This window comes from Octodon degus, unplaced genomic scaffold (assembly GCF_000260255.1).
Source record: "Octodon degus isolate 3935 unplaced genomic scaffold, OctDeg1.0 scaffold00088, whole genome shotgun sequence".
NCBI lineage: Eukaryota > Metazoa > Chordata > Mammalia > Rodentia > Octodontidae > Octodon > Octodon degus.
The window spans coordinates 1,729,191-1,752,306 of NW_004524664.1; the positions used below are offsets into that span (position 1 = coordinate 1,729,191).

The following is a 23,116-nucleotide window of genomic DNA, read 5'->3' on the forward strand; positions in this document are numbered from 1 at the left end:
TGGGCTAGGACTGGGTCTGGGGGCTCCCGGAACTCGGCAGAAAATCCTACTCGGCGGGCGGGGTGGGGGAGGCACTGCAGAGTGGTGTGGGGCGGCCCGAGGGGCTGGGAGAGGGTCCGGCCCACGCTGCGCCTGGGCTGGGACTGGTCCTGCTGGCACAGGGTAGCAGGAAACTCTCCGCACACTCACCGGACCTGGGCTAGGACTGGGTCTCCCTATGGTGTTTTTAGAAACAATGCTATGAAATGTGCCATTCTGATGTATAAGTACATTTTCAGAATTCATTGTGCTGTAACTGTAGGGTAGCCATGGCCCAGAAATACTGATCTGTCACTTGCCCAATTTCACTGTTTCTGATGGTGACTCACCAGAAGGTTTCTGCTAAAGAGACAGTTGTTTGTTAAATTTGTATTTTAAAGGTCTGTAAATTTGTGGGTATCTGGTTATATAACACTTGCTAACTATTGTAAAGAACATAAAGAAGGAATGTTTCCTTTCATCTGATTAGTGGGCTGAAGAGTCAAATAGGTGCATCAAAGGGGTTAGGTGTTTAATGCTTTTCAGTGGAGGTGACGAGAGAACACACTGTCTAACTCTGTCCTCCTCAGGTATTGAAAGAGAAATTCATTCAGCAAACATTTATTACGTCTCACTTTGTGCTCTACACTTTGTTAAGTCTAAGGGACAGAAGTGAATCAGTTATATTCTTCCTGTTCTCAGAGACCTTAAAGACCACTTAGTGCAGGAGGGAGACACATGGAAACAGATGCCCATAGGAGCAAGTTTGTGGCAAGAGCCAGACGAACACAGAGTAGGGTGGGTGTCCTGCCAGAGGAGGCTTGCAGGGAGCTTGCAATTCTCAACAGCACTTCAGAAATTAAATGCATATTTGAACCAGGAGGGTCTCTTTCAAAACCATACTGTGAATCAGTAGCTGTAGGGTGGAGCTGCAATGAGGAGCAAAGATCCAGGCAGACTTTGTATTCAGGGTATGGACCTAAGGAGCTGAATGAAAAGGGCCCATTTCATCACAGGGAAGGCAGAAGCACAACAGAGCAGACCTGTGACAGTGAACCTTCTAGAACTTTTAGTGGATAGCCCATTGCCACACTTGGGCCATAGGTTTGTACCCCTGGAGTGGCCTAAACTGTGGAGAGGGGTGGAGCATAGCATAAGAGGGTAGAAATTGGTAAGAACCAACTTCAGGACTGCCTTTATACCAGGGAAGAAGGTATAATTCCAATGTTTTCAGGCTTTTTTTTTAAAGAGGTGGATTGTATCTATAACTACTATAGATAAGCAATAAGCAAGAGAATGTCTGTTCAAGTTGGAATATGCAGCAAGGAATTTCAGATATGAGTGACATGGGATTCAGGGGTTAGCACTGCACGTGAGAATTTGGGTTTCATCTGTAGAGGGATTGAGTAGAGCATAAAATAAATAAAATACATTCTCCAATAAAATGAGTTTGAAGAGAATTGTAAGCAAAGCATGGACTGTGAGAAGTGCTAATATTTAGGTATTTGGTGTGAGTTATCAGGACAGTGTTTTCAAAGATGTCAGAGGATCAGAAGCATATGGATTTCAAGGGTAAGTGAAAATACTTGTCATGAGTAACAGCTAGAAATTTGAGCTGAGACTATTTACATTTCTCAAGTAAACAGGGATTAGAGAAATGAAGAAGAGACATGCTAATAATATAGCACCACCTGGTGTTAGGTATCTGGCATTCTTCAAGTGATATTTTTCTTATCCAATTGAATTTTTGTTTTAGTTGCCTTAAAATATTTTCACTGATTTAATTTTTATATGATAGCCTATTGTGTGCATAGAGTAATTTATTTATACACCCTCCACTTCATTATTGTTTTTATTTTCAGGAGGAGTTCAAACAAATTGTCTTCTTCTTTTTCCCCTAAATATGAATCATTCAAGTAAAACCAACTTAACAATAGAAATGTAGCAGAGTAAGGAGTAATTTATTTTTGTAAATTTATTTTTTGTAACACTACCAAGATGATCCTTATCAATTTATTTTTACTTTGATTTAATCTTTGCCAAAAGGTTTTCTCTTGCACAATTCCTCTGATTTGTCTTCCATTTCAGAGATGTGTTAGTTAATTACTTCAGATTACAGGGTTACGGCTATACTTATAGCCAAATGCCTCATTGTTTCTGTTCTTCTGCCTATAAATTGTTGGACATAAATATGTATGATCCTGAATATTGATTCTGACTGTTAATGCAGTTTGAGCTTATACAAGCTTATTAACAGGCCAGTTTTCAAAATGAATAGCAGTGAAAACTTTTATTTTTTTTTTAATTCTAAGGAAAAGCTGCATCCTTGAAAAGTGTACAGCCCTCTTGGGTGAATTTGCCTCGATCACTTCCTAAATCCAAAGCTTCTTTGAAAAGTCCTGCACTCCAGAGAACAGGCAGCACCCCGTCAGTCGGCAGCACCCACAGTGACCCAAGCACCTACAGCAGTAACTGTGAGTGGGCCCCTGTCACACTGTTGGGGTTTTGAAATGATAGTTACCAATAAAAACCATACTTTCTAAATAATTAGTAGAATATTTGTTTCTGTATTTTGGAGAAAATACATGCACTGCTTTTTTCGAATTATTCAGAAAGTTTGGAAAGATAAACACATTCTTTAAAACAATGTTCTTTTGATGAGCGTACAATGAAACACTGAAACAATTACGTGTTGACATCCATAAATTTTTTTTTCTGTATTTAGGGCAGGGTCTACAGGGTGTACAGGGTCTCACTACATAGATTAGACTCGTAGTGATTCTTCTGTGTTCAGCTTCCAAAGTACTGGGATTATAGGCGCGTGCCACCATGCCCAGTCTCAATGAGCCCCTGGGGCAGGGCTGGCATGGCAGGGCCTGGGATGGAACCTCACATCAATTCAAATGATGCCCTTTAGACCCTTTATGTTAGATTTTGCATAAAGGGTCTAATGGGCATCATTTGAATTGTTGGTATTTTGAGATTTGTTTAACAGAAGAATAGTAACCTAGGAGCTCTTGGAACCCTACTAGAAATCAGACAAAAAGATCACTGCAGTTCTATTTACTTTACAAAAGACTGAATCTTATTAATACGTTTTGTAAACTTTTACTTTGAATGCTAGATTCAGTGCAGTATGACCAACGTAACTTCAAACCTAATTCTAAATAATTTAAACTCAGTACATTTTTTAAGTTTTAAGTTAATGTAAATTTTTGTTGTTGTTATACAGTGGGTGAATTAATTCAGCCATTCTTTTTCTTTCAAAAGGTGTATTTGGATTTAGTACTTTTTTTTCACTACCTTTGTAAATAAACTCCAAATAACCTACAATGTTAACAGTTCTGACAGTTCTGACATGTCCTTGTGTTGCCTAGGTAACGTGAAAGGTGTAATAGCCCTTAGCTACAGACTTCTTCAGCTGTACATATGCAAAGGTGGTAGAGCTCAAGGGCGGATAATGAACCTGATCCTTATTTTAAAGTTTTTCCTTTTTATCTTAAATGCTAAAAATTAAGTTTTTCTACCTCTATTGATGCAAGCGAATTATCATAGCCTTTGTTATCAGAGTAAATGTGAAAGACAATGTGAATGAAATGGCCCTTTCTCTAAAATGAAGTTGAGGAAAAAGATGGTATTTGCTTGGATGACTATATTAGATAAAACAGGATGTAAGCAATGAGAAGGAGTGCAGAATTGTTCTCTTTGCTTCAAGCACAGATCAACTTCTTTTAGGCGAGACAATAGGGACAAAGCAAAATAATGGTTAGTGAACATACCTGAGTGTGGAGAAGTACTATAGGACATTATAGTATTTTTTTCCTTTTATTTTCATGAAGTAACTTCTGTTGTTACTTTGATTTGACCTATAAGTTATTGAGGCGCAGAGACATTGCCACTGGTCCAAAGTCACACAGCATATATGTGACACAGTAGTTATTGGAGAATAAGACATTGAGTTAATGACAGTTATTGACCACATTTCTGACAAAGCCACTTAGCAGTAACTGCTTTCACTTGCAGGTAAGTATCTGTGTACTGACACTTTAGGAATCCTGAAATACGTTGCTTAAAACTAAAGACCAGTATGTGCTTATTGTTTGAATTTTGACCTCATTGCAAAACCCTGAAGAGTTTGCATGTAACAGCTAATTCTCTGTGAAAAGCTTATTCACACTTGTGTTATTTTAAGATGGTTTCCCTCCTAGCCCTCTCTATTCTAGTGTGAATTTATAAAGCAAACTCAGAAAACAGAACCACTGGTGTGCTCTCAAAGCCGCTGCATTGGACTGGTGGCACTTACAGCAAACACACTGTGACATGCTGCAACCCAGGCTTCCCACGCACAGCCATGTTGGCCACCATTTCAGTGCCGTGCCTGACACTCCTAAAAGAGGCTGTAAAGTCCTTTTGTCCATTGCTTTTTGTCTGTTAACAAAAGGGTTTGCCTTACACCCACAGAGCCTGTGTAGTGGTGATGTGTCCCTCGTGCAGATTAGGCATGCCAATCAGTGAGTCTCTTTCTTAGTTTGATTTGCTAGCTGGTTTAATCTGTTTTGTGTAGTGCCTGGGAGCTTACAGATTTCCCCCCTCTATTCTAATGCACTAAGAGCAAGCATGAGGGATATGAGACCGAACATGGCTGCAGTTTTTCCTGCTTGAGCTTGCTTTGATCCTTTTAAATGACTATACCAGGAGGATTTCGCAGTTGTACAGAAACTGATATTTCTTCAAAAATCTTTATCAATTCTACACTCACCCCGCCGGCTGGTTCAGAGAGGCACTATGATGCTACCTTATTGACACTGCTGGTCGTGGGATCCTACAGCCTTTGTATAATTCCTTTGTTAGCCACGTTTACTGGGAAAAGAAGTAGGTCGACGATTTCTGGTTTGATTCTTTTCTTTGTAAGCATGCTTAAATTTTAATTCAATAAATTGATTTTAGGACCTCTTGATTGTTATTGTTGCAATTTGTAATTTATGTTACTGTTATATTTCTTGCACATGTTTATGTTTATTTAAGATGTGAATGCTTTTACCAGAACCAATTTTATTTATATTTTATGTGTTCTGGAACTCTTACTAAATATAATTTAGAGGCATTGTTGGTATTCTTGACATATGAAATTGTCTTATTAAAGACTTTTGTGGTTTAATTTTTTTATTAAATAGGAGCTTTTGTCTATGTAGCATACAATTGTGTATAAAATACTCTCCTAGAATTAAATTGGAACATTACATGTTTGACTGTTTTCTTCAATTATACTATACCTAATATATAATTCATACAAAAGTGTGGAACATGTATCCATTTTTAATGACTACGTCAAAAATATGAAAAATTTGAGCTGAAATTATTCTGCTTCTGGTAATGAAGGATCATGTTAGGAAGTAACTTCTTTTGATCAGTGTTTTGATTCTGACTGGTTTAAGCATTTGAACAATTCTAGAGAATGTTCTCTTTCTTTGATCATTTCTTTGTGATATAATATTGTCAGTGACATCGTTTAAGAACTTCTGAGCTAGCAAGGTGTTATTGTGGCAAGAAGCATCTGTTCTTGATACCACGGGATCCCATATGAATAACATCATAAGTTGTAACCTGACTGAACGAAGGCAGTATTGTTTTTATTTGGGAGTTTTAACAAGTTCTTTGTGTTAAGTATAGAAAAATTTGAAGTTGGAATAATGATTTCCCTTGGGCGTTAACATAAAACATTGCACAGTATTTTTTGTGGCAGATCTTCTCCTTTATGGTGGCTCAGTATTATAAGCTCTTTCAGACTCAAATACCTAATGTTCAGTGTTTCAGGCTATTAAAGTAATTGGAGAGAAAAAATGATGCTAAGTTGACTAGAATGGTTTATAGATCATTGTGCAACTTAGAAGGAAATCTTGAGAGAGTGCGTAATTTTGTAACATTAGCAGGAATATGAAGTCCGGAGGCTTCTTTATCCTTCCTGTTTGCTCATAAAGGCATATTTATTTTTGAGAGGCAGATGGTGTGAGGCAGTGTAAGAGGTGCAAGCCAAAGCTGTTTGTACTCCTTGGAAATAGGAGATCAGAAGGAGACTAAATAAAGTAGCTTGTTCTTTTCCTTCACCTTGTGGCTAGCCCTGCTGAGATGGGGTGATAGAAAAGGGTATCAGCTCACCTCAGGCTTATCCTAGCTTTTCTGTGGACTTGTGTGAAGGTAGACAATCTGAATGAAAGCAGAGGCCTAGATCATCCTCAAGAAAATGTTTCTGACATTTTAATTTTCTTTACTGTAATAAGATAATGCATTATTGTTGTTGTTGTTGTTGGCGGAACCGGGGATTGAACTGAGGCCCTTGTGCTTGCCAGGGAAGCGCTTATTCCACTGAGCCATCTCCCCGGCCCCTAAGAGAATGCTTAATAGCTACAAAGGAGAATGTTTTGAGTTGTTCAGGTGACTAAGCTGGTAGAAAGGAGGATGAGTCTCTTAAAAGTGCTCACTCGTTTTGCTTTTGTTTTTCTCATGGCAGGAACAGTAAGTGAGTATGGTCATTTAGTAAGAAGCAGCTGTAAGTGGTGTTGCTTTCTCAGGGTGCTTGCAGGTTCAGAGGCAATTGTACATTTGACTAGTGATGTCTGCCATAAGTGAAGAAGATGTAAGGGGCAGACCATAATAGACAGTGGGCTCTGCATTATATGTTAGCACTTAGGCACTTCTGAGTAGACTACTTGAGAAGCAAACATTACCCAGACCACTATTTGTTCACATTCATTCATTTTTAATGTGTACTTTAGAGCAGAATGAGACAATCTCATTATTACAGAGTTGAGTGAGTTTGCTTCAGAAAAGTGTAAATTTATTCAATAGTGATTTGATTTTAAGCCAGGTGGGCAGATGAGCTGGCATAGTAGAGAGTGTTAAGCTGACTCACATGGTGTTCAAGAAATGAGCAGCATGTTGGCTTTGTGTGTATGTACATAATTTAATAAACAAAAATGAATTTCAACTGATGGCAGAATGTAGTGAAATACTAGTTTGCAAATAGAAGTCTAAGGCAGCAAGCAGCCTATTTCTTATGCTTACAGTTTTCTGGGAATATTGCTTTATTTTTATAGGCTATCATCTCTCTTCCTCTTCACTTGAAACACATTTTGGACTGAAAAAATACAGGAAAATAAAGATTCCAGAGGCTGTGTTATTCTAGTGTAACTTAGATAGTAAGGGCTAAAGAGGGCAACGTAACAAGGAGTATTTTTATTTGCATGTTATAGCTGAGACCCAAGTGACCTCAAGTGGAAGTTCACACATTGACTTCATAGACCCAATTGTCCTTGTGTTGTCCTGGCTGTGGCCCCAGAGCATGTGTCAGGATGATTCTGAGGATACATCTGGCCTCAGAACTGTACCATAGTTAGTAGTAGAGCCCGTGTGTCAATGTATGTATCTGTTCCCATAAGCGGTGTCCATGCCCACCTGTTCTACCTAGAAAGGTGAAGTGATTCAGTCCATTATGCATGGCCAGGTAAGGACTAGGACTTGTATAGCCTAGAACCCATTCCATTACTTGAAACAGTTACCCTTTTCTTAGCTAATTAGAATTAACTAAGGAATTGACTGAGGCATTTATCATCCAAGTATAATAACTTTGGATGAGAAAATATTTAGATATCAGGATACCAGGTCCACGCCATATTAGGGTCCATCATGCCTCAAAGTAGTACATATCCTTCCATTTTGGGCTTGCTAAAAAGCAATGGACCAGCTGAGAGTGTTTGGAGAATCAAGGCAAAAAGTTTTTGATCATAAAAGTTTGTTCAGTTTAGGACAATTTATGCCCACCATTATTAGGTGAGATAGAGGTACAGTAGATAATCAGGGGTGAATTTTGTTAAGGGTAAATGTGTTTTCATATAAGTCTGTATAACATATAAATCTGTATGTATTTGGATCTGAGCAAAGTGCAGGCGTTTTATCTTTTCAATACAGATTTCTGACTCTTGTATGTTTCCGAGTTGTTGGATCTGGTGCTAGATCTTTGTTCTGTTGAACTTGTACAGGGCCAAGAGGCAGTTTATTTCCAGGACAACAACAACTGTTCTCTGTGTGTGACAGAACCATGAGGCAGAGGGTTTCTCCTCATGAGAAATCACTTCATTGAATTTTTTATAATCTTTAAGTCTGTTTAAAACTTAGAAAAGAAAAGCATGCATTCAAAAGCATTTAGTTGTTTGTTTGGTTTATAGGTTGAACTGAATTTAATTTTTCAAAGTCTAGATAAGTGACTTGACCTGATTGCTGATGAACATGACAGAAATTGCCTTGAAAAGATCAAGACTAAAATCCCTGTTACTACAAAACATGTTTGAAACTATAATACATAATTGACTTCCTTTGTTTGGTGTGATTCTGCAAAAACTGAAATGGATATTGAAATCTGGTATACATTCTGTGGGAAAATCTAAAAAATTCTCTACAAAATTTTGTTTCCATCATTTTAAGACTGAAATCATTTTTGGTCCATCTTTTGGAAGTTATAATGAGCTGGCACACTGGTACCTGCCTGTAAGAGGGAGGCTGAGGCAGGAGAATCACAGGTTGAAGGCTAGCCTACACAGTTTGGTGAGACCTTGTCTCAAAATAAAAAATACAAATGGACTGGAGATGTAGCTTAGTGGGAAGGTCTTGGGTTAAATCCCTGGTATTCTCTTCCCCAAAAAAGTTATGATGGAAGGTTGGGGATATAGCTCAGTGGTAGAGTACTTCAATTCCCTGTGCTGCAAAAATGGAAAGGGAGAAGAGTAACAGTTATATTCAATTTTATATTATTTGTGTCTTTAATACCATCATTTCCACCAACTTTCTCCCAGCCTTGGGAGAAACTAGTTTCTAGATTCTGCAGAGGATCAGAATTGGAATAGACAGAAAATGATAGAGATTGATCAGCAGGAGGAAGGTCCTATGTGGATTTGATCTAATATTAGGAATGTAATGTGGATACAAGAAGAACTAACGGATGGCCCGTTGTACAGGACTGGATGCAGACCAGGGCTAAATAATGCCATGGCGTTACCACACTCACAGGTGCCTTCTGTGTGCACTGTTGTACGGGATGGGCTGTTTAGCCTAGTGAAAATTTCTAGCTACTTGCACATTTATAATGTGTTTGTAAACAAGGTAATTCCTCGTTGTTTTCTAGAAATATGGGATAAAGGAATGATTTAAAGTTGGCAATAAATTTATGACTGTGAGTGGAGAACAAACTTGGGCACTAAAGATTGGGTGTTGATTATTGAAAAACAATTTTTGCAATCCAGATGGTATGTGGAAAAATTTTACATTGTAATATAAAAGATGATTTGCCTGATTTAGGTAAGAGTTCCTTTGTGTTTTCCTCGAGGGCTGGGTGCCATAGTTGCAGGGCAGGTGTTAGCATTCTAGCTTCTTTTTAAAATTTTTATTAGTACCTGTTTGCAATTCATGCAGTTTACAGTCATTGTGGGGGTGGTTACATGTACACAATACAACTTGTTTCTTTCTTTTTTTTTACTTCTACTTTCATTTCCCTTCCCTCACCCCTGGTCCCTAGTTCCCCTATCCCCTTTTTGATATTATTTGTCTTAACTCATGTTATGGTATATAGTGTTTAATTGGTGCTCCTAGGTTCCTGTATGTGGTGTGTCTATAGTCTTATTTTCCCTTTCCCTCCTCCTCACCCCTCACTTGCTCTTGTTCCCTTGGACCACTTCCCTTTTATGAGCTCTGGCTCTTTGTCCCTTATCTATCCTCTAGTATTACTTGACATTATATTTTCTAGTGCACCTATTTTCCTGCAAATATCTCAAATGTGTAATTACTTATAGCTGAGTAGTATTCCATTATGTATAGATACCACATTTTGTTTATCCAGTCATCTCTTGATGGGTATTCCAGCTGTTTCCAGGATTTAACTATTATGAATTATGCTGCTACTATAAATATTGGTATGCCTGTATCCCTGCAATATGATTTCTTAAGCTCTTTGGAGAAGATACCTAGCAGGGCATTAGCTGGGCAACATGGAATTTCTAATTTCACTTCTTTGAGAAATCTCCATGCTTATTAACATAATGGCTGTACTAGTTTACATTCCCATCAGTAATACAGGAGTTCTTCCTTTTTCAGTCTAGCCATACCAGCATTTGTTATTGTTAATTTCTTAATGATAGCCATTCTTTCTGCAATAAAATGGAATCTTGCACTTTAACTTGCACTTCTCTAGTAGCTAGAGATGCTGAACATTTTTTCATGTATTTGTTGACCATTTGTATTCCTTCCTCTGGGAAGCAACTGTTCATTTCTTTTGCCCATTTCTTAACTAGGACTTTAATTTTGGGTGGTTTAATTTTTGGTTCTTTTCATACTTGAGATATTAGTGCTTAGTCTGAAGAGAAGCTGGCAAAATTTTCTCCCTTTTCAAGGTTGTCTGTCCACTGTACTGATTGATTCACTTGCTGTATAGAAGCTTTTTAATCTGATATAATCCCTTTTGTTGATTCTTGCTGCTATCTCCTATGCAATTGAAGTTCTGTTTAGGAAAGCCTTTCCTACACCACATCTGTGTCTTCAAATATTTTAACTATTTTACTTCCAGAAGATTTAATGTTTCTGTTTTAATGTTTAGATTTTTGATCCATTTTTATTTTAATTTAATATATGATGAGAGATAAGGGTCCAGTTTCATTCTTCTGCAAACAGATAACTAGTTCCCCAATACCACTTGTTGAATAGGCTATCTTTCTTCCAATGTAATGCTTTTGGACTCTTTATCAAAGATCAAGTAGTCGGTCTGGGGAGGTTTCCGTAGTCTCAGTTCTGTTCTGCGATCCACATGTCTATTTTTCTTCTATTACCATGCTGTTCTTATCACTATAGCTTTGTGCTATAGATTAAGTCTAGACCACTTTTGTGCTCTTATGAAAAATTACTTTTGCTTCTCTAGGTCCTTTCTGCCTGTATATGAATTTTAGGATTGTTTTCTCTGTATCTGTAAATCATTCCAGCTTCTTGCAGCAGCCAAGGACCAGGCTTACACTCCATCCTTGTAGCTACTTGGGAGTTTGTCCATTATTGTTCTTGCATCTTTAACATTGATCGCTGCCTCTTCTCATCCTTGTCCTTGTAGAAATAGATATTCCTCCTATCTGCCCCTTGGACATGCTTGGACTTAGTGTAGATGGCTGTATAGTTATATAGTTTTTTTTTTTTAACTTTTATCTGGGTTGAAAGGTGCATTGGACAAGGTGCATAAGTGTGGCTTGTGCCAGACAAACTAGAGAGTATGGTTATGCTGGTTATGGCATGTACTTTGCATCCCTGAATACACAAACTACCAGTAACCATTGGCATATTATATGTACCTAGCAAGCATTTGTTGATTGAAGGAGGAATAAGTGTAGACGGCTAATATGTATTTACTTGTACAATAAAATGTACTTTTCTGTTTTGTTACAGCTGGTAATGCTGCTGTTATCAAATATGAGGAGAATCCCTCAAAACCAGCATTTCAGAATGGCTCAGGATCCTTATGTGTGAAGACTTTGGTACCCAGAGCTCATGTACATTTGCTAAAACCTCCTCCAAAAGGTATTGTCCTCATTGTGGGTAGACAGAGAACAAGGCTTTTAAAGTCATTGGCTTGTAAAAAGTTAGATTTTGGCAATTAAGTAACAGTATAATTAAAAGGTTTTGTTTGTTTTAAATTCTGTTGAGCAAGGAGATATAGCACATTTTTACGTCAAGGGACTTGTTCTTGTTTTGAGAATCTGTAGCCTCAATGATAAATTATTTATACACATATATCCGGGGACAGAACAAAGGTAGTAGGTAAAAAAATCAGAACTAAGTGATCACAATTCTTTAAGTACTGAGATAGAAAAAAGTGGAAAAGCATGATTTACTTTCCATCTCTAGCAGTGTTTATAGTTATTACTTTATCGTCTCTGGCCCCAAACCGTGTTTTTTTCCCTCTGTTTTCTGCTATTTCATCTTTCCTGTGTCATTCAGTTTGTAATTGTTATGACTACGAAGAATAATATTCAGGTTATGTAATAAACAATTTTCATGCAATTTTAACATGTGTGTGAGGTGCATAGTAAGTTTTTTATGCTTGTAGTGAATAGAAAAATTGCTTTACTGAAATAATAATTGTAAATGAGAAATCAGCTCATGAAATGCAGCCCATATTTATATTAGGGAACAGGAAAACAAGCATGAATCTTCCTTAATTCTGTCAACCACCAGTTGCCATTGCATTTTCTTCTAAATTTTTTTCCTTCTCCATATAAACATCTTTCTTTTTACTTTTTTGTTTTTTAGTTGAGGTTTTCTTTTTTTGTTTTTGTTTTTGGTGCCATGGACCTAACTCAGGGCTTCCAGCTTCCTAGGCAAGCATTCTACCGCTGATGGTTCTATTTTTGTTCAACAAAATCATCAGCATAGTGTATACACTCTACAATGTCTTGCTTTTTAATGAATTATAGTGTGTCATGAAAACTTTTTACTTTAAATGCCTATTCTCCAACTCTTTGGTTGTCATGTTTTAGTTATATTGTGCAGTTTCTGATTTTCCTTGTGCAGTGTGATAGAGACAAACGTCTTTAACGTGATCATTGTTTCAGCTTCTAATTTCCTCCGTGGGATCTTCCTAGGTTCCATTGTGTGAACCTGCTGGAAATTGTTAGCATATGTTGCAAAGTCACTTTCTCGAAAGGTATTACTGTAAGAGCAATATGAGAATGTATGTTCCTCAGCATTCTCATTAACGTGTGTGTGTGTGAGAGAGAGATAGAGAGATAGAGAATATATATCTTGTGATAACCTGAGGTTACTGACCTATTTAATGTGCATCAGCACTTTTTTTTTCCTACTGAATTGAAGCAAAAATAGGCATGAATATTGGAAAAGAGATTTTTCTTGTGTCGTAGAGTTTTTTGGTACAGGGTCTCACTCCGCAGTTTGGACGCCCCAGCAGCTGGGATTATAGGTGTGTGCCACCACACCCAGACTCCATGTTGGCTAAGTACATCCCAGAGGTGGCTCTTGTGTTACAGATTCTTATTTGTTCAGGCTCTGAAGTGTCAAGTGGTCCCTTGCAGGGATGACAGCAGGATGTAAAACTGGGGTTTTCATTCATGATCATAAAGCCACACAATCCATACAGCAGTAGCTAAAAATAGACATTGTCAAACTTTGATACTATAGTAGCTTTCAGAAAAGGAAAACTTAGAGATCCCACAGATAATTTTGTACAACAGGAACCTCTTGTCTTGTCTTGTCCTTGTCCTTGTCCTTGTCTCTGTCTCTGTCTCTGTCTCTGTCTCTGTGTCTGTGTCTGTGTCTGTGTCTGTGTCTGTGTCTGTCTGTCTGTCTGTCTGTCTGTCTTTTTCGTTTTATGTATTTGGTACAGGATCTCACTACACAGCTCAGACCCATAATGATCCTCCTATTTTCATTCTCCCCAGTGCTGGGATTACAGGCGTGTACCACCACACCTGGACTCGGTCGCTAGCTCAGCACACCCTGGGAGAGGGGCCAGAGTGGCATGTGGTACCAGGGTTCAGTCCTTGCCAAGCAGTCACTATCTCTCTGGCCCTCCTCCAGTATTTTCAGATGACTTCACAATTGAATTTGTAAAAATTTTATTATTACAAAGGTTTTATTTCAGTGAGAATCAGTGCTTTCCATTTATAACGTCTACGCTGACGTATTTTGAGAGCTTACTGCAGATATAAAATCCCACTGATAGAACAAGGTGGCTAGTTCTAAGTAATAGTCTGCAGAGACTTACATGTTGTAACTATTTGATGTCAAGGAGAGTCACTCATAGCTTTCCTTTACTGTATAGCTCTGTGCCTATTGCCACTCCTGGTTGGATTTGTAGTGTATTAGTTTGGAGAAAAAAGGATGTTATTCTTCTCTGCTGAGTAAAAATTGGTTTTGGAAAGTGCACACTAGTGAGTGTCTTTCATTAAGTCTGGCCCCTTCCCTGCCACCAGCAGTAGAATGATATGTTTATTCATGAGTGTGTGAATGCATTACTATTAAAAAATGAACATTAACTGGTTTTGCCTGAAAAAATATGGTGGTGTGTCCATTAAAATTGATCGTCTCTAACTTGTGAAAGCCATATCAGTCTTAATTTTATTTGGAGTATTATTTTATACTTGAAACATACGTGTAAGTGTTGATTTCACTGCAGTGGTATTTCCTATTCAGAATCTAACATTTGGAGAATTTTTGGATTGCTTTTAAAAATAAAGCCACTCTTGACAATTTTTAATGTGATATTTCCAACAAAATTTATGTGTATTACATATATATATTTCTTTCATATTTTAGGTCCTTCAAGGAAAAGTATATTTACATCTTTCAATGCAGGTGAGTGGCCACCTTAAATATGAATGAGGAGAAAGGAATCTCTCTTTTGCAGCATCATATTATGAAAGCATCATGTTATTTAGCTTTATTTATAGTGAAATTTCATTGTTATACTTGCAAGCAGATTTCAAGTTTGAGCTATGAATGACTGGTTAGAACATGTAATAGCAAAACATTAATAACTGCTCAGTAGCTTAGATTTTTCTTTTCTTCGTTTGGGCATACTTTCATCTCTAAGACAAATGTGAAGCTTCCACTAGTGGAATTAAATCTTTTGCCTCTTTAGAAGCCACATAATGTGTTCACATAATGTATTCATTACAAATCCTGTGTTATATGTAGTTCATCAGATTCCCTGAGTACTACCTACATTCTCTTATGTGCACTTATAAAACAGCTCTGTGGGCAGAGAGAAAGGTGTGATTTCCTCGTATTGCTGTCCTGTGACCCTGTCGGACATCCAGGGTGCAGCTGTACGACTAAAATGAACAAGGGCCTTGTCCTCAGGGGTAGTTGAAGAATCACGCAGATGGACAGGAATCAAAACGAAAGTGATTTCTAGGGAAGGAAGGCTGTGTGCTCATGGGAGAGGCCCTAAAGGAAGGGTGCACTCTAGTGAGAGAAAACCAAGCAGGAAGGACAAGCTGGAGAGCGTCCTCTATAAAGAAGACAGAGCCATAGCCACTGCTCAGGGAATAACTAGTATCTTTACTCTGCTGACTATATTCATTTTTCCTCAGTTTAGAGAGGAAGGTGTGAAGGAATTACATGAAATTGTTAATCTTTTGTAAGTTCCTAAAGCTATAGAAAACTCTGACATGCAGAATTATTAAATTCTAAAGGTACCCAATAGCCTGAGTTTGAATATATATGGTTATTCAAGTGAAGTTTAAAAAAACAGAAATTGTTCTGTGAAGATTTTAGCTTTTATATTCTTTTGTTTCACATTTCTAACACAGCTTAATATTTAGGAGGAAAAAGAATAGCTCGTATTCTATAGAATAGCTTCACTTATGTTGGAAAACCAATTACTTATTATGAGAAAGCTGGATTGTACGGTAACTTTGTAACAGCTTGAGAAACTTCCAAAGAGCCCATACCACTTTGTATTTTTACATCTTCTTTGAAGAAATGTCTATTCAAATCCTTTGCCCATTTTAAATTGGATTATTTGTTGTTGTTGAATTGTAGTTCTTTATTCCAGATATTAGATCCTTATCAGAGATAAGTTTGATGGATACTTGTTCCCATTTTGTGAGCTGTTTTTCATTTTTTTTGATAGTACCCCCTGAAGCATAAATGATATTTATTTATTTATTGTTGCATACTGGGGATTGAACTCAGGACCTTGAGCTTACCAGGCCGGCACTTACACCGTTGAGCTATCTCCCTGGCCCTCATAAATATTAATTTTAGTCAGATCCATTTTTTTCTTTTCTTTATGCTTTTGGTGAAATAGAAGTCAGAAAGATCTATGCCTTTTCTTCTAAAACTTAACACAATTTTAACTCTAACTGTCTTTGTTTCAAGTTAATTTTTATAAGGTACTAGTCCAGCATCATTCTTTTTCATGTGATGTGAAGTTGTTATACAAACATTTTTCTTTAAAATGTCTTGGCAATTTGGTAAAAAATAATTTCTCTAATTATGAGGTGCTCTCTCTGGATCCTAAATTATATTGTACTGATCTGTGTGTCTATCTTTGCCGATTGTATACTTCCATGATTATTTGATGTAGTACGTTTCAAAAGCATGAAGTACCAGTCATCCAGACTTGTTGTCTGGGTCTCAAGTTTCTCATTTGGCAGCGCAGATATTTAGGGAGTCATTCCCAGGATGGCAATATTTTTGACACACTAAAAGTTTTACACACAAGCACTTCAAATGGTAGCAAGTTCTGTTGCTAGGGGTCATGATGGTGATAATCCTTTCCATTGTGCTTATACTTCTGTTAGCTTTTCAGAATTCTTTTCCAGGAAGTTGAATTATTTTAAATCCTTAATGCAGGCAGAATAAACCACTTAAAGTAAAAAAACCCACCTCCTTGGGGTCTAGCTCTTATAATTTATTTAAAGGTTATGATGCTACAAGATTCTAGGCACCACTGACTCTAAATAAAACATGGCTTACTGTTTATAAAGAAGATGTCACACATACCGCAGCATTCTATTATTACCTTGGTTCTGTCGCACAGAGAAGCGGTTTGGGATGCCAGAGGCATAGGAATCGTGTGTATCCAGCACCCTGACTTTTTCCCCACAAGATCATCAGTCCCAGGGGCTGTCGTGTCTGCCTTGGAAAGTAAAGCTGCCCCACTCTTTCTGTACCCTGTCAGCATAGAGCACTGGGGAGGGCAGCTCCTGGTGTCTCCTTTTCCCATGTGTTGGGCAGGGGTTGAGAAGAGTAGGCCTACTCTTGCGAGGTGACACTGCTGCTGCTGGGCGTGTCTTCCACTGTCACCTGCTGATCCCCATAACTTGCCTCCATAATCAAAAGGCACGTGCTGCTTAGAGATGTGATAAATTTTGTGTTTCAAATTGGTATGGCGGAGGGATAGCCATGAAATAAGTCTTCTTGGGACATTGACTTCCTTTTAAGCAGGAACTTCTATTCCATATGAATTCGTTTTGAGCACAACAATTATACTAAAAACACTAAGGATACAGATGAGTATAAAAGGCCTTCCAGAAAATTGATTATGAGAAATGTTTTAAGCTTCCCCTTTGTGAAAATCACTATAAGTAGTATTTATGCTTATGTATACAGGTGATTGAACATAAATTAGAACACGCAGACATATGGCCAAACACTTCTACCTAGGAATTCCATTAGCAGAATTAATGCTAGAAAAGTGATTGATTTACTAACTTATTGCTTTGTAAAATTACTTAAAATCAGGGAAAATTTGAAACAGCTGAGTGTCATACAAGTATTTGAATTGTGTTCATTGATGACAGTTTGATGTCATTAAATGGTTGGGTGACATACTGAAAGCCGTCAGGATAATGACAATGGTGCCAAATCTGTGGCTTGCCACAGCTGGCTGTTTGCAATCATTGAAAGCTATAAAAGGTTCGCCATCACTGATATGGGGTTATTTTATACCTTGTGAAGTTAAGTGGAAAGTTTTAAGTTTATCATTCCGTATTAAGTTTAAAAACCAGTTGCAGGGCAGAATGTGGTATAAGTAATTCAAGCTTTACAGTATCTTTATAATAATTGTATAGTGAACATGCGAAGGCATGTATAACAAAGAAAAATAATCTCCCCAATCATTGCTGAAGTTCTGATATACTTTTTTTTTTTTAATGTATGTAGTACAAGGCCTGCAGGGCCTCACTACACAGATCAGACTCCTAGTGATCCTCCTGGTTTCAGCCTCCCAAGCACTGGGATTACAGGGGTGCACTGCCACACCTAGTGTCTGTCCCAGTCTCAGAGCTCCCCGGAGGTAGGGCGGGTACAACATGCTGGGGATCAAGTCCCAGTCCCTGTGTCTGCCTAAGCAGGTGCTTTGTTATTCATATTTGCTTCAGTGTTCTTGAAGTAAAATTTGAGATCATAGTTTTATTTTTCCACTCAACCTCCTGACATAAGCTCTGCTGTGCTTTATGAACCCTTATGTCTAATTCTTGTCATTGTGAACTGTTCCATTTTAAGCACCAAGTTTCCTTGACTTTTTTCACCCTACTGTCCTTGGTAAGCCTTGTCATATTTATTTAAATTAAGAATTTGTGAAATAATAATGTTACACTTTTTATGTATTTCTTTTTAGAATAATTTCAGGAAATATAGATAGAAGTAATGAACTGATTAAAAAACTTCTGTGAACCAGGGCCAGCCAGATAGCTCAGCAGATTAAAGCACCTGGCCTTCAGCTGCGCCCCCAGGGCATGCTGAGATGGCAGTTGAGACTGGATGTGGTGGTGTGCACCTGTAATCCCAGCACTTGGGAGGCTGAAAACAGGAGAATCACTACGAGTCTGATCTACATAGTGATACCCTTAGACCCTACCCTAAATTCTTTAAAAAAATGAAATTTTGTGAACCAATTCTGTTTTATCTACCCAGTATTCATTATAAAAATAGTTGAAATCTTAAAGTACTTACTAGATCATTCAAATGAGTAAATGGATGCATAGCACAGCCTAGAATAGACTGTAAACATTGGCTGTTCCCTAATGGCCTTGGATGGCCACCAGGGGGCAGACTGTACTTGTGAAAGAAGTGGAAAGGAGCGTTTGTTTTATCTAAGCATGGATACCTCTTTAGTTCTGGGTGGGTACTGTTGGATACACAAGTACTACTTTGACTCTTGAGTTTTCCTTCTCACTGGCATTATTTCCTTTCTTTCAGTTTCTTGATCTGCTGTTTATAAAAAGATCATTAAGAGCATCACATTTAATGTATATGGAATAACTTAGTGTAGTTCCAGTAAAAATTTTAATGAATATGACTAATTGGTGACTAGATTGTTTAGGATAAAGATTTCCATTTGACGGGGATAATTTAGAGTTTAGTATTAAGAATGAAGTTCCCTAAAATCCAATCCTCCCACCCCAAGAAATCACTTTAACTATATGGACTATGGTGTGTCTATTTGTAATAATATCAATATTTGATTTTATTCTATTTGTGGTTCCAATGCTGATTGATATGTTGGTTTTCTATATGGTTTTGATGTATATAGGAAGAGGGTACAGTAGGTTTTAATATTTGAAAACTAAAGGGAAATGTGTTTGAATAAACTACAAGTAAGCTACACCTAAAGGTAGGATTTCTTGACTTTAATTCCTTGATGACGTGTGCTTTCATTGTCATGGACGTGATGTGTCAGAAGATTCAGGGCATGAACACATTATGTTCTCAAGGTTGACCCTGGACAGGTTATTGGGTTGATGGTTCATGCTAAGTGCAGAGGGAGAGCGAATTTTCCTTTCTTGTATCCTCTCTTCACATTCTAGAACTTCTATAGAATTACTAAAGGAATAACTGCTTCTTTTCTAACTTAACAGCATTTAATATGACTGCTTATTGACAGTTTCTGTATTTTCTGATTAATATTTTTAGTAAATCTTGAAAACAGGGGTTGATCACTTTCTATCCATTGTTCTGATATACTTTGTAAATTAAAAAATTGTTGCATTTAGACTTTTCCTGGTTAAATGGAATTATCTTTGCTTAAATGAACATTGTCAGTGTTAATTTTCTTCTGTCCAGATGTTTATCTTCCAATTTCTTTTGGCTTTTAGCCATTGTATTTTAATGTACTTTTACAAAGCATTTTTCTGAAGTAAAAGTTGATACATTGTAGTAAAAAAAAAAATACTCAGAACCATACCCTGTCTACATTCCTGGTCTCAAAAGCGCCCTGTAACAGATCACCCAGTGCTCTTCTCTCCCCCTTTTGCTGCTGGATGTCAAACTTGGTTCTCATAATGGTAGGCAGGTATTCTAGGCCTGAGCTGTGGCCCTGCCCAACTGGTGTTCTATAAGTCCAGGAAGAGTAGACCTTCGAGTGCTGTCTCTTTGATTGTTAACTATTCTTCCAGAACTATTATTTATTATCTTACATTTGGTTGAGAAATTTCATAGTCTTCTTTCCTCAAAAAACAAAAACAAAAACAAAAAACAAAAAGCCCCCAAAACTAAAAAGACTAGGGATTGAACCCAGGGTTTTTGCATAAGCTACATTCCCTGATCTTTTTTTTAATCTTTTGTTTTGAGATAGAGTCGTTCTAAATCACAAAGTTTCTCAGTTCCCAGATTGCTGGGATTACATTACAGGTGTGTGCCTTGAGGCCCAGTGGTCTTAACTTTTGGTTTTTGCTGTTTAGTGACGTCCTCCACATATGACAGTTAAAACTGAACATTTTATCCATCATTAAACATATTAGAATAAAAATTGTGTTAAAGATGAAGAGCATTTGTTGCCTGAAGGTTTTGGTTTTAACTTTTTCCAAAATGTCAAGTTTATAGTTTAAAAATCTGAAAAAAAAAACTATTCAGTGCTGTTGGTTTGAATTAAATCAAGGCAGATTAATGTAAAGAAACCTTATTTTTCCCTTAATGCTCAGTTGGCTCGTGGGGTAGTTGATTTCCCTTGTGATCTTCTGGTAGTTACAGGATCTGCAGCATTATTGGCTGCTATATAAAGCTCCTGAGACACCCCCCCCAATGCCTGATGAAAAGCACAACAGTGCAGTGTGATGTCACTCAGGCTGCGAGCTTCTGGATTTGCTAGGAGGAGCCTTACTCAGAGCAAGAGCTTTGTTTTGGCAACATCTGGGAGTGAAAGCGAGGCCAGAAACCCTTGGATAGCTCGGTGGTTTTTTTTTTTTTTTTTTCTTCTTTTGTGACTGTGTGCTGGAATGATATTAGCCGTGTAGGCATGTTTCCTCTTGCTGTGCTTTTGGCCTTGAAGAGTATTGAATTTTAAAAGACAGCATGTGAGTGCGTGGAAGCTACTTCATCTGAGGAATCATCCCACCGGCTCTGAAGACATGCTGTTGTCACCCAAATTCTCCTTATCCACCATTCACGTCCGACTGACTGCCAAAGGATTACTTCGGAATCTTCGACTTCCTTCAGGGTTTAGGAAGAGCACTGTCATTTTCCATACAGGTTAGTCTTGCACAGATCTCTGCCTAGTGTTGCACGGGGGACATCTTCGTTAACTTGCAGATGTGCATCTGATTTCTGTGGAGATAGATGCTTGGGAAAATAAGGCTGTCTTTAGTGAAAGAAGCAGGCTTACCTGGGGAGAGGAGAAGCAGTTTGCTCTGGGCGTGTAGCACGCTGGGGCACCGGGACTGTTTGCAAGCAGTTAGGTGCTCTGTTTATGTCTGTGGCATGCAGAAGCATTACCTTGGTGTTCACAAGTGCTGTTCTTCATCACCAACCAAATCTGTAAAAATCAATACCTGTTAAATTACATTTGCCTGCAGCTGCTTTTGGAAATAGGACCGTAAGTAAATGAAGAACTGATCCTTCTCTTTCCATTAAAAGAGATGAGAGGGTTTCTGAGGCTAATTGGTTATTTTATTTTAATAAACATAAGATTTCTGCATTCTGAATGCTCTTGAAATAAAACACCTTCAGCCACAAATTAATTTTTTTAGTCACAATAGTAAAAATATTGGTAGTTACAAAATACTGCCATCCTGACATTTATGTTTGTTTCAGCTTGTCATTTTCAGTGCCTAAAGTGGAAACAAGTCCAGTGTGTATTTCAGGCCCACCTAAACCTGTCTGCTCACTTTTAGGAGGTTTGGCAGTCCTAAATTCCTGCGTTTATTCTAGATGATAATTACAGCAATGGCAAATTAAGTAGATTTTATTCTATGAAAACTAGGGTACTGTTACATTTGGTTTGGAGCTGGTTAGTGTTGACAGTAGGATTGGCTTATAGGGTCATAGATAGACATTTTTTCTGTTTAATGTATTTGTCAGCTTGCATGTATCTTGTTTTTCACTTGGCACATCTCTGTCCCTGGTGATTTTTTCCCCTAGTAAACTGATTTTCACTTTCCCAGAGGCATCTCCATTCCCTGTAGGATGATTCCATCTCTCCAGCACCCTTTCTGAAGTTTCATAACTCCCCTTGACCTATCACTTGTCCTAGCTGACAGCTGAAAGTAAGCGAGGGAAGCCAGGAAGTAAACAGTGGTTTTTCCTCCTCAGCGTAAATGCCACTCTCATTCTTTCAGCCTGAGAAAATGAAAAGCTGAGGGCAGTGGGTGTCGCTCAGAGGTCAGTGAGGCTCTGCATGCAACCCCATACCACCTCATAAAAACACTAAACTGGTGGCAAAAGGTGCTCCATATTTATAATAATTTGTGTAATGTAAAATAGTGTCAATTTAACAATTTTCTTTTTACAGTAATGTAATGCATGCTGTTCATTCAAAAGAAAGTCAGACAGTGCAGAGGGTCGCACAGCCTGAAGCCTCTTCCAGCCCAGGCTCCCAGCCCTGCTCAGAGCACCTTTCCTGTGGTTTTTCCATGTCTGTCCTCTGGTTTTCTAATCATGTATGTCCTATGGAGGTCTTTTGTGCCCCTTTTTATTACACAGAAATGGAAACATAGTTTGTATTCTCCTATAGCTTGTTTTTTAAAGACTAATATAAGAGTTTTTTTGTCTACTTCATTCTTTTCAGTAGTTAGGTGAGCCCTGGTTTATTCAACCAGCCTTCTATTATTTGACATGTGAAGTTGCTTGCAGTATTTATATGAAGCAGGTAGTTTTTCAAGAGTATGGACAAAAGGCACAATTTTATAGTTATGAGAGTTATTATAGTGATGTTTAGACACATTTTATTTTCTGAATTTAAGAATAGTTTTTAAAAAAATTTAAATGACTGATGGCAGTCACGAGTTTTAGAACTCTGACCACGTCTATTGTATTTTCTTCTAGCAAGTTGAAGACCCAGAGATGTAAACTAACTTGCCCAAAGGCATACAGTACACCAGAGATAAGATTAAAATCTGGGATCTCTGTTCAGAGTTTTTGGCTTACAGATTTTTCTGGTTGTGAGATTTGCTATATTTCTATTAGTCCCAGATAATAGTAATGATGGAGAGAGAGATTTATATGGGAGAAACATTTAAAAGGCATAAAGAATATAATTTTGCTTTCCCCATAGAATCTTTTGTGATCCAAACCATGTTATGCAATTTTAAAGTCAGGAAAATCTCCCCAGAAC

At 37.8% G+C, this 23,116-nt stretch overlaps 1 protein-coding gene across 6 annotated transcripts in view; it reads left to right on the forward strand.

Moving 5' to 3' along the window:
* Positions 1–23,116, forward strand: part of Mtus1 (microtubule associated scaffold protein 1) — a 180,835-nt gene that overhangs the window by 106,473 nt on the left and 51,246 nt on the right. The window contains exons 4-6 of one of the 6 annotated variants that reach the window (XM_004637230.2): positions 2,331–2,492; positions 11,488–11,619; positions 14,374–14,412. In XM_004637230.2, the coding sequence (XP_004637287.1) occupies positions 2,331–2,492; positions 11,488–11,619; positions 14,374–14,412 (333 nt within the window). Of the gene's footprint in view, positions 1–2,330; positions 2,493–4,386; positions 4,891–11,487; positions 11,620–14,373; positions 14,413–20,641; positions 21,037–23,116 lie in introns of those variants that run through there. The other 5 variants (XM_004637232.2, XM_023721987.1, XM_004637231.2 and 2 more) reach the window with 5 other exon arrangements.